At 41.1% G+C, this 12,775-nt stretch overlaps 1 protein-coding gene across 1 annotated transcript in view; it reads right to left on the bottom strand.

Moving 5' to 3' along the window:
* COL13A1 (collagen type XIII alpha 1 chain) overlaps nt 1-12,775 on the bottom strand; it is a 165,485-nt gene that overhangs the window by 103,189 nt on the left and 49,521 nt on the right. Inside the window, exons 3-5 of the mRNA XM_030571227.1 lie at nt 10,160-10,167; nt 7,766-7,792; nt 3,009-3,044 (exon numbers count right to left, since the gene is read on the bottom strand). Coding sequence (XP_030427087.1) covers nt 3,009-3,044; nt 7,766-7,792; nt 10,160-10,167 — 71 coding nt within the window. The remainder of the gene's footprint in view (nt 1-3,008; nt 3,045-7,765; nt 7,793-10,159; nt 10,168-12,775) is intronic.

Consider the following 12,775-nt stretch of genomic DNA (forward strand, 5'->3'; position numbering starts at 1 on the left):
TTCTCAGAGGAAGGGCAGCTTAGAGAGGTGGCAGCTGAAATTGGATTTTCAGCCATCACGAGAAAATCAATTCTTGATTTTAACAAGTGGTGGTGGTGGTGGGGAAACTGAAGCTGTGTGTTAGTGATAAGCTTGCCATCGTTAGCAAGGCTGGCTCAGAGTTCAGAGACATCAGCTCACAAGTAAGTGAGGCAGCAGCAACAGACTTGACAAGGAACTTTGGCACAGCCGCCACCAGGGATGATAGCCCGGGTGGGATTAGCCATGGTGGTCAGAACAGTAGCTGAAAATGGACTTGGCTGACAGTCAGTCCACACTGGCCAAGTGGCAGGAGTTCCTGGCCAGCCTTTCAGTGTGTGAGACAGGAGGGTCACTGAGGAAAGGCAGAGGAGGATAAACGGATGAATGTGCTGGGAAGAAGGTATCTGACTGAATGGGAGGGTGAGGCATGGGAAATAAATTGAACTGACAGGCTTCATTACTGAAACGGTAGTAAAATATTGATTTTTTTTCTCTTCCTTCTCTTCTGCCTGGCTCAAAGAGGGGGAATTAGATATAATATATGGCCTGGCTGTGTGAAATCTGTGGGGTAAATGTGCAAAATACATTTAAGTCTTACATATTGAAATATGTTTAATATATTACGTCACTCCAGGTAGGTTAATTACAATTAAAACAGGCCTGTTTTATGGTAGGACCTTATTCTACCATAAGTCCTGTATTCACTCTGAGGAGTAACCCACTGCATGTGGAGTCTCACTGATTTTAGTGGAACTACTCGCAGAGGGAGGCTTCACTCAGTATAAGAATGGCAAAGCTGGGTCTTTAATGAACAGAGTGTGTCGGCTTTAAACGGGGGCTCATCTAGAAGTGTTGTGATCTATGTTACCCACCAGAAGTCTCAGGTTTGATTACTAGCTCGTCTTTCACTATCCCAGTGGTTGGCAGGGGCTGGCATTTCTGCAGAGCCAGCTTCCTCTGCCTCTTAGAGGCCTCCTAGCAGGGTCTCATGGCAGTGTTACTCAGTTCCCCTCTTCTAGCACATACAAATAAGCAGAAAATGAGAGACACCATATAGATTTCTGTCTGTTTTCCATCTCTGTCTAGAGCAGTGATCCTCATAAACTGCGCTACCTTGCGTTATATCCTGTTGTGTCACATTACTGAAAGCAGCAGTTACTTCCAAAGTGATGCTGTCGTGGCAACACAACATCAAATCAGAGGGGCATCATGAACATGTACTAGCATTGCTTGAATCACTCTGTCTGGCAATGCAGTAATACTGAAGAGCTAACCCCCCTCAGGCATGCCAGGCTCCAGTACCAATGAGGCATTGGGAGCAGACCTTACTGGAGAGAGAAAGTTACCCAGAGGTATTGCTAAGGAAGTCCTCAGCATAGTACATACAATATAATGGAGCCATAAAACCCTCCCATACTTTGGGGGCTTGGATTAATTGGGACTCAAATCTGAATTACCCTGGCTCATGAGGTTTGTAAAAACCAAGCCACCCAGGGTTATGCCCACTCTACCTGTGGAATTCACCGACTCTTTCTCTATATTTTTTCCATCACTGTTGATGGCAGTGAGTAGCTGATTATATCATTAATGTTTATAAATATGTTGAAGATGTAAAGAGTCATTTAATGCCAAGAATTGTTAATTGTTAATAATATTTGTTGTATTTGTATGTAAAAAGAGAACTTCTCCTTGCTAATCAGCCTCCATAACAAACACTGTGGGCCAGTTCCTGGTGTAAATTTCAATGGAATTGCACTTATTTACACCAGCTGAGGATCTGGCCCTGGATGTGTAATCTCTTATGGCATGACTACTTTAGCCAGTCTATATTACAGCTGCCTGTGAAATTGCAGGCATCAAACCCAGACACATCTCACTCATCCACACACAGCCTTCCCAAAAGATGTTTAAAGATGTAAAATGTTTGGGGTGAAGATATCCAAATGATAACTTAGGCGAGTTTAGCTGTGGCAAGCTGAACAGCTGGGAACTGGCAAGGAATGAAGGTAGTTAGCAACACAGTTTCCTCTTACTGTCTGAAATGTGGGGTGGTTATAAGACAGATGTCTCGGCCAGAGAAAAGCATAAGGATTCAGGACCTATGCACAATTCAGAGTGAACTTAGTGGAATGTCACCTCAGCCCTGAGGCTGTTATATTGTCTTCTTTGGAAAGACATCAACATGTATGGGGAGTAAAGAGAACAACTCCATGAAGAGGAAACACAGGGAACAGAGAAGGCAGAGCCGCACAATGCAAAGGTGTTTGGGGTGCTGATGTGATGCTGTATGACACGTGCTGCCCAGCTCTTCTTCAAAGTGCCAGCCACTGTTATTTTAAATATGTACTGTATGCCTGGAGGGCCAAATTAGAGCCAATGTGCTGGGCAGACATTGTATATTCATAGGCTGAGAAAAGGCTACAAATGTTTATTTGATCTATATCATTTTTTTCAACACACAGATCCGCAGGGGGAACTTGCCTCTCCTCTACCTTCAGAGGCACATAGACAAGTACATTGCGGGCAGGAAGAAACCATCGGCAGCCCACTGCTTGGCACCTCTAGAACACATAGTTCTGCAGGGAGCATTCTCAGAATGTAGCCAGGGCCTCCTTCTCAAGAGTCCCATTTAGATTTGGTTTCAGTATGGAAATGTCTCAGGTAAAAGCCCCCTATAGACTTACCAAGGATTCATGCCTCCGTTTTCAGGGTGGAGCCTGGTTACATCACAAATGATAGAACCTGCAGCCTAGAATTTCTAAACCTGGAAGCAGATCTGAGCAGCAGTTCATTCAGTTTTATTCCTGAGGGAAGCTGCTGCTTTTTCCCTTGTTGTACCCAAACCAGACCTGAAAATGGAGCCAGGAGCTGCGGGAATCATTTTCCTGAAATAATGAAAGTATTACCCCAAACGACCCACAGGCATCCCAGCTTTTGGAAAAACATGTGTCAGTCAGGTCAGGCAGATGCAAGAGGTTATAACTCACCGGTCTTCCAGGGATTCCCATGGCGCCTTTGTCTCCCTAACAATTAATGCAAAATCAGACGGCAGTTGGAAACTGACCATAAGCGAGACCACAAAATGACACAAATTAGATGTCATATAGGTGTGTATCTTTGATTATTAATTGACTGAGGGGTGTGTGTGTGTAGGTGCACATATGTTGACACATGACATATACATATATTTAAAGCATGTTCATATGTTTGTATGTATCTTTGAACGTATATGTAAGCATGTGGGTATGGATGTGTATATAAGTCATTAGTATAACTTCTTGCTAAATAGGCACAAGAACCCAACACAGCATAACCATTTAGAAAGTAAAAAAGGCAAGAGTCTGTGATCCAACTATGAACCTAATAATAATTTCAACACTTTCTATAATCCAACTGCTGGGAAACTGCTCCCTTCAGTACCTAATTATCACATATTTCTCTTGCTTTCCAAGGAAATCTGAATGGTAGCTATTTATATACAGAGCTGTTATCACTTAAAATAGAACTCTCAGAGACCATGAACAGGTCCGCATTTTCCAGGAGTCCAGAAAAGGGAAAGTTATACTAATGTGGATAACAAGATAACACAGGAAATGGCGTGTCTAGCACAATGTATATTAATGGCTGTGTTCTGTGTCTCTTAACTGTAGAGTATGCTGCCCAGTACATCTTTAGGGCGTGAAAATCATTAAGTGAGGTTGCATGAATGTTCCTGCCTAAGAATATATGAGACGATTCTTGAACTGAATGGCAAAGACACATGGACACAAAGCCACTGGCTTATTCTTAGCCATTTATATAGATTTTAGTTCTGAATCTTAAAGAATATTTTTATTATTTAACTATAGAATTAAAAAAAACTTCTGTATTTTTGGTCACAAGAAGTGAATGGCTATGCAGACTTAGAGAGCAGTATGCTGATGCTCAGAGGATACAGAACTATTTATGGTGCCCGTTGTTTTGTGGATTTCACTGCATAATTTGAAAAAATGACATTGTAAAATCTCTCAGTATTGTTTCTGATCATCAATTTGGTTTTTTCCTAAGTTTCACTATGGAAAAAAAATCAATGTTTCTGTTGTACCTTCTCATATATTTTCACTATAATAGTGTTTTCTGAGAAGATTGGTTTCTGCAGCACCTGACAAGAACATAGACAATGTAGGAGGCTCAAGGATGAGGGGAAAACAACCCTAACTGTGTCACCTACATGAAATCGTTGAGCGTCTTCTGTCATTATTGCTTTAATCATGGCAATGAGCCAGAACCTTAGTTCGGTGTCCATTAGTGATCAGTAGGAGTTAGGGATACATACTGATTACACAGGTAACTCTGCTGAGGAAAATAATCTTTGATGTTGGTAAATGTTCAGATATTCTTTTTTCCCCAGCAGTGTCTGTAATCAAATGAGTATAAAACAATACTGATGGTCATTTTTCTATTGTGACTTGCCAATTTGCTCCGCAATCCAGTGACGGAACTGCAGAAAGCAGTGTAGAGAAAAAGCAAAATGGAGAAGACTGTCTTGAAATCTGGGGAGTGGACAGATTATTTCTCGCCATTCAAGGAATGCACTTTGCTGCCACTGTTGCTCAGTAACCTTTCTTTGCTCCCTGTCTAATGTACATAATAATACTGTAGATTAATGTTCTAAATACAGTTCAATATGCACAAGATTTAAATGTAATTGGGTAAAAAGTATTTAGAGGTTTAACAACTCCATAGTTATAGACAAGAACTATTCCATAATCAACGGGCATTTCTTTCACATACGTGTTTTGATAAATCAAAAAGCCATATCTCTGCTGCAGCAGTTATACTTCAGGTGATTTACACAAACAGTTTGATTAAATTTACATATATGGTATGTGACTGCATAGTAAAAGGAGACAATATCTATTCTATTTCATCCCATTCTGGTTTTTATACTGCCCCCATTAACATGCTATTTGATCTATCTCTCTATCTATCTATCTCTGTGTCTAGGTGCTGTGCATGGTTTATTCAGAAAACAATGGAATTTCTCCATAAGGGACAGGAAATTCATTGCCTTGCTCTTTGATTTCTTGGCTTCTGCTTGGGAGCTTGCTGCTGAGTTTTCTTGTTCTTTAATTTGGACATTGCTTTCCTCTACAGCTGAGCTTGGCAACTTGTTATGAAGATGACAAGGGTCAAACTCTCATGATCTGTAGTGGAAGGGTGTTCCAGACTTTTGAATCTGTTGTTGAGAAACTCTTTCTGGCTCTGCTGTGACTGGTATCTGACCACATAATGACTTATACTGTATAGGATAGAGCTGTGTCTGATATTAGTCTGCACAGTGATTGATACAGTACCTGATGTCAAATTGCCAAGTACCTCATTGTGAAATGATGTATGAGTGCACTGTGTCTGGTATTTGACTACACAGTACTTAGGGTCTTCTAAACAATACTAGCAGGGGGGAAATGGTCCCAGTAGTATAGCAAATAAATGCCAGATGTTTAAGAGAAAGAGTTGCCTATGATGTGAAGCCAGGAAATACACTTTGTTGTAGATAATACTTATGTCCTGCACGGTATGCTAGCATTGTATTCATAGCCCCACTGCCTGCCTGCCGGCTGTATTTCTAAAGTGGCTATTGTTTTAGTATCCAAGTACAAAACAATAGTTATGAAGAAGGCTTGAGTGGTCTTAAAAGATGTTTTACTCTCTCCTTCACTTAGGCAATGGGTGGATTTTTGTTTTTGTTTTTGTGGAAGTCATTGCTGAGGAGACTTCATCCAAAGGTGGTGTATGTTGAGATCACAGTATGGTCAGGCTGTGGCTTGATCTGGTCTCCTCTGGCCAAGGGTTTCATACCTGGGTTCTGTTGCTGAGAATGTTCTGCTCCCTGAGGCTGAAAGACTTATCCTGAGTCTCTCCAATACAGAAGCCCAGCTGGCTTGGATAGTCTCTGACAGTAAGGCTACTCTGAAGTAATCTAACCCCGGATTGCAAGAGCCTTGTAAATTAGAGACAAACCATGAATTTGGGCCTTAGACGAAGGGGGAGCCAGCAGTTTCACACAGCACTTTGCATCAGCTTTTACTGCTTGTGAGGAGGGACACTGTGCTTCAGCAATTGCAGCCTTCATGTGACAATTACATTCAGCCACAGGTAGCATGAATAGAATAATCTAACCTGAAGGCAAGGAAAACATAGACCATGGTGGTCAAAACCTTGTCTAAAAAGAGAGTGAACAGCCTCCTGACCCACCAAAAATGTAACAAAGGAATTCCTTTCTACTGTGGCAATCAGTATGTCCACAAGTTGTGATGAGTCCACCACAGCCCAAGGATCTGCACTGCCTTGATGATATGTGGCCTGCTGCCCTCAGACGATGGTGCGGTTAGAGTATTTTCTTCTTTCTGCTAATATTACTTCTGTGTCTCAATATTTGAGTTTGAGCCAACTACTTTTCATCCATCTATTGATTTCTCCCCTGGAGATGGCTCAGGCTGCCACAGTGGAGAAAATATATTGATCCTAGCATATAAAATCCTTATCATGATTAATCTCAGCAACAGACCATTGCTAATACTTCATTTTCTTTTGGATTAAAGTTAGTAATGGATTTACAACTCCCTGAGAAGTTGGCAGGCAAAGGGGAGCTGGAGGCTGGATTTAATTTTAACCAGTGATTTAATTGATTTAATTTTAACCAGTGATAATGGGACTATTCATGAAAACAAGCTTACGGGGCAAAGAAACAAACTGTTGAGAACTTTAGATTACAGAATGGCTTTTCTGTTTGAGGGGTGCTGAGAGGGGAGAGTGGAGTGGTGGCCATTGAGCAGAGGTTCCCTTCTGCTTGCACTGGCAGGCAAAGAGGAGCTGGAGGCTGGACAACATCCCAAATCACTGTCTGTGCGCCCTTGGAAATGAGAAGCACATCTGGGCACAGTACCCAGGTTGCCTGCCTTACACTCAAAGCGGTAGGTCACCATTCTGCCTGTCCCCTAGGGAGGAGGGAGGGCAAGAGGCCCCTGAGATCTCTTCCCTGCCCAGAATACCTGCAAAAGATGAAGCATGTACCCCTCAGTGTAACTCAGAAGCCAGTTTGACAATGTAACAAAGTTTCCCCTTCACTAGGGGGAATACATTAAGAAACAGGTGGAGTGACTGGCCATAAACTGGCTCTACTGTGGCCATGAGAAGGGATGGCTTGGTGTCCATTTGATGTCTGAATTTCACTTCTCCGTGGCCTGATCTCTATATATCCTTCTCACCTTTACTTCCTGTATCAGCATGGATTAAATGGATGCTTCCTGCATTCTCCAAGCTCCCCCAGAGTTAAAATAAATAATCCAAATCACTGCAATATCCATCCTGGTATCTGCTCGAAATAGAACCTCCAGTCTTTCCTGGAAAGCCTGTAGAAGCTCAGATTCTTATCAGTGAGAGTACAATACAAATGTAGTTCTTAGATGGGGAAGGTGATTCATATTGGAAGGGTGATCTTAAAAGGCCACATGTTTCCCAAACACAAAAGGATCCTATAAAAAATGTGTTTCTTTGAACATCATTCTGCCGAGGTCCTGTTGTTCCTATCCTATTGGGATCCATATCTCATTTGCAACATTCTCTTCATCTAATTTAGTTCCACCACTGAAGACCACTACCACCTCCCAATTTACACAGCCTTGAGGCCTGTCTTTCAAACTACTGTCAGAGAAAGAGAGTGAACAAAATGTAAATAACATGATAGAAAAAAGCTATTTACCGGAAGCCCTGGTCTTCCTGTAGGGCCCTGAAATAAAACAGAAAAGGCAACATTGGCACAAAAACTGGGGTAGGAGGTAGGGAAACCACTGATTAAAAAGAAGAAATCCAGTATAAACAATGAGAAAACAGAACTGTTAAGTCATCAGAGCAGCTCTCATGCTAACCAGAGCTAATTGTTCCATTTTCCCAACCCATCTTTAAAGCTTTATTTCTATTTGGTATGTGTCTTTCACAAAGATTCCAAAACTTGGGTCTGTGGGTAACTGGTAGCCCATGGAGAGCTAGATAGTCACCTGCTTCTGAGTCTTCTCCTTGTTTCCATCTGATGAATATCAATTATTCATGTACAGAATTTCTGGAGTTGCCATAGAGATATTGTATAATCATGACTGGGAGGGAAGGCATCTAGGATGTGGTACACTACAAAAAAGTTTGAGAACCTCCAGACTAACACATACTTCTTGCTTGCTTGCTTTCTTACCAATGACACATCTACAGGTTGCTGGCTTTCAAATTACCCTATCTACATCAAAATTGGTAGAGAAATGACAGAATCTGCCACTGCAAATTCAAAGAGTCTAGGACTATTCTAATTCAATGTGTAATTTGAAGTCCCTTCAGTTGCTCTGACAGTATTTTCCCAAGAACGAGTATAACTGGGGAGTGTTTTAATCTTTTCTGTTTCTCATTTTGGAATTCAGCTTTGCCAATCCTATCCACCACTGTCATATATCAGAAACAGCCCTGCAAAAACATAGCCCCTCAGTTTGGCCCTAAATGGTACAGGATAAGAGCTGCTCCCATTTTGTTCAGCTCAGAAGTCTGAAACTTCACATTTACATGCTGTGAAATGTATAATAAACTGAGATTTTTGGCGTGTCAGCATTTCTGAGTTGCTGGCTGGACTGACACATGTGAAACCAGCAGCGTGGGAATCTGTTCCACACATCATAAACTAGTTCCCATTCATTTTAATCAGAAAAAAACACTGGTGAAAATCTTCAGCATGTAAATACCAAGTGCTTTGCTTAAATATTTAACAGTGAAGTTATGCTTGTGATTTTTGAACTGCTATCACTTGCAGTCCTTTAAAATCTCCTGGCATTCTTAGTGAGAGCAGGGCATTCCAGTTTGGTTAATTAAATTCAGTCCACCTAATTTCATCTTGTTATTTCAATTGGCTACAGTATTCTCACTTGCTGTCCTAAACAGTTGTTTATACAGACAGATTCAGGGGTCAGAAAAAACTGGTATACAGTAGCACATTGTGTCATCACTTCTCTGGTGGTCCCATTTGTTTTTGCAAAATTTAAGCTTTCCTTAGAATATTAAGTTTTTAGCCCTTATTGTTGCAAAGAAAACCTGTGAACTGATGCAGTGCTGTCTTCCTCTGCCTAGAGAGACTGCTTGAAAGTTTTGCATTTGAGGGTTTGCAGGATCAGTATCTCAAAGCGAATACAAATCTGTTCTCTAGCAACTAGTTCACCTTAAAACATCCTCTGTAAATTGTTTTATAAGCCTTGTTGCTTAAGTCATAACAGAAAATGCAATTTTTACACTTACAGACAAAAGATGACTACTGGATGTCTAACTTTCCAAGTCCCATTGCAGAGATCTAGTATGATTATTATGTTATACATTAATATAAAACAAGTTCCTTTATAAGATTCAAAATGCAATAGTTACTGTATTCCTTTGTATCAGTTAATGTTTGTGGGGATATTCCTTCAGTCCTTTCAAGGCTTTTTCTGATTCATACCTTTCAAGGTCTTTTAGCAGCAATAATGAGTAACTAGAAACATTCTGGCAGTAGTTGGGACATTTTTCTGAAGTCTAAGTTGTCTGAGTTGAGTTTTTTCATTTGGCTAATATTTGGAAAGGAAGCTGTCTACACAATTTTTCTTCAAAACTGATAATTGCACCTCTAGGCCCGAACATTCAGCAATGCTGGCTGAGTGGCAGAGAACAAGTTGCACAGGTATGCATGGCAACATATATTTGACCCAATTTTTAAAAATATGTTGAAGTCAGTGTATGGCATCCTATGTATGCAAATTGCACACTATTATCCTCCTTTTTCTATGTGAAAATAGTTGGGAGTATTTCTAGCCCTTTATATTCACTGTTTCTACCCTGTGAGCTTTCTCAATTCCATGCTGTGAGATTTCAGAATTGTACAGAGCTATATGGGTGTGTCTGTGAAATCCCACTAAGGACTAGGCACTATGACTGAATACAAAGGATATTTGGTGTTTGGGAGATTTTAAAGGCAAACTTGGGTATAACATGGCATATGGGAGAAAATTGTTACTGCTAATTTCCCCTCAAGCCCCCTTCACCGCATTACCATCAGGTGCACACTTTGCAAACGCACTGGAACTTTGGTACTTACAGGAGGCCCTGAAAGAAAGAAGAAGGAAAATAAACATGTATTAGTGCTGTTATATAATAAATCCTGAAGACAAAGTTTAGATGACCACTCTTTACATTGCACTCACTCTCGTTCTCTCTCTGGACTGGATTCTGATCTCACTTATTCTTGTTCTACACCCAGGTAACTCCATTGCTGTCAGTGAATTCATCCTGATTTACATCACTGAAAACAAGATCGGAATCAGACCCCAAATTTCCCTCCTTCTCTCTGTCTTCTGCCTGTCTCTCACTCATTTTCATTTCAGGTTAATTGAAATCACTTTGTTGCCAAGAGCAACGAATTACAAATTCATGAAATTTGATTTTTAAAACCTTTGAGGGTAAATATGATGAAATAAAATCAGGATGCTGCATCATTTACAGATATGTTTAAAGACAGCTGAGTGTAGTGTGTCTAGTCAGAGTCTCTTCTGGTCAATCAATATCTCCTTTTACCATAATTAAGTAAGTAATCTTTATATTTATTTTTGCTGATCATTTTCATCCAGGCTGTGGGTAAAATCCAGAAGTGATATGTTAGGTGGTGTGAGAGGGGCCTTACTTACACTAATTTATGCTCAGTTAAATGCCCTGGAACCTCCTCACACTCTGCCAACATGTGAGGGAGGCTAAATTTGTTTAGCTTCCACAAGAAAGAGTTGTAAGAAGATATAAGAAAGGGTAAGCCAAAGTAGCTGCCTTTCTGCTTGGACGGATGCCTTCTGGGTCTTCATCATTTAGAATCCCTTGCACATCAATAGAAGGTTTAAGGGAGCCTGAGTGTTAGAGGTGTAATATATACCACCTTAGCCATCACTGTCTTCTGTTGTCAGTCTCTTCTAATTTCTTTTAAAGGAGGAATTTCTGATTTAAAGCTCTCGTCTCCTCCAGACAGTCAAGTTTAAAATCAAAAGGTAAAGTAGAAGGACTCTACAGAAATTCCTTCTCATGGTCTATTAGATATATATGGTGACCTTACGTAGAGATGATCTCACTCGGGGAGAGAAGACAGAGAAAGGCCTGTGGTTTATTACAAATGTGCTCTAAAATAAAGCCTGTCAGACTTTCTCAGATCACATCCCTGAATTCCAGGTGCATATTTGTTGTGGGCTGAATTCTGCCATTCGTTAATACACTAAGCTCCCACTGATGTCCTCAAGTGTTGCACTCATAACCTACGGCAGAATTTGTCCCTATAAGTTCACGCTATGGCTTGAATGCTGTCTCAGTCCTATATTGCAAAGAGGCTTGGGTTTTATTTAGAAGCATGCTTGCCAAAATCATGCTATAGACTAACCCTCAAGCTTGTCCATACCATGTGGGTTTTTTTTTTTATCATGGCTGCAGCACTGTTGGCAACTGCAAAGTATTGATGGTAATCATGACAAGCCAGTGCCAGCTATTAGCTATTGAGCTGATCATGCAGCCCTCACTCATGTTGCTTGTCCTTACTCATGCAATTTACTCCAGTGGGATGTCTCACCTAAGTAAGGTTTACAGCATCTGCACCCTTTTTCAATCACAGGGACAAACCATCACGTGGACAGAACTTAAATCCATTTATTCACTGCTAAGTACACCCCCTTTTAACGAGTTTTATGCCTTTCTGGGCAACAGCCTGACCTTCTGGAACATGTTGCATTTGAGAAAATAATAATAAAATCCAACCACCCAGCAAATGTCACCAAATAGCAACTGTCCTCAGTCTAGAAATTGCACCTAATTTATGCTCCCCATTTCTGTTAAAAGCTTTAACCAATTTGTTCTTTTTCAACACAAAAACTCAACAGAAAAATCCAGTCTCTCTCTCTCTCTCTCTCTCTCTCTCAAGTTTCCTTCTCAGGTCAGCCACTGGTATTTTGGAGATGTTTGTGGCCTAGTGGAATTTTTGTTTATTTTTGTGAGGAAAATGGAGACAGACATCCACTGTGATGTCTTCACTTGTTACCGTGACCATTTGTATGATATCACAGAATATTTTAGGCTGCCATTCAGCAACCTCATCTGCATCTCTTACTGAAATCGTGGGCTGCTTGACACCTTGGAAGCTGATGTGATCAGATTGCAGTGAAGCATGCCAGACCTCTGTCAGCAGCAGCAGCAGCATGGTCTGCTGGTGCACTACATTTCACAACATACACTCTGCCCAGGTCCCTTGTCCCCTTCCTTCCCCTCCCCCCACTGATCCATCCCACCTTTCTTTTATTACAGCAGAGTGGGCCATGTAGATCTCATTGTCTGAGAAATATCTCTTCACTCATTCTGTCGCATAATAGGGAATGCCCATTCAGAAACTGGCATGTTGAATATATGTTTAAGCTGATGTGACACCATATGCAGCCAGCTTACATTGGCCGATCCTTTATTCTAACCTAGCTGTATTCAGCACAAGACTGGAGCAAGGGATCAAAAGTGGTTTTAAACCATATTTATTTCCCCCTGATTCCATCTGGCAGGGACTATTTCACAAGTTAGGTTCAGACTCTTCTAACTGATGCCTGTCTGCCTGCAGACAGCTGGGGCATAAAGATGCTGCAGCCACACCCTCTTTCCCTTGGACACACCCCAATGTCAGAGGAGTTCTCATGGAAGAGAT

This window comes from Gopherus evgoodei, chromosome 7 (assembly GCF_007399415.2).
Source record: "Gopherus evgoodei ecotype Sinaloan lineage chromosome 7, rGopEvg1_v1.p, whole genome shotgun sequence".
Lineage (NCBI taxonomy): Eukaryota > Metazoa > Chordata > Testudines > Testudinidae > Gopherus > Gopherus evgoodei.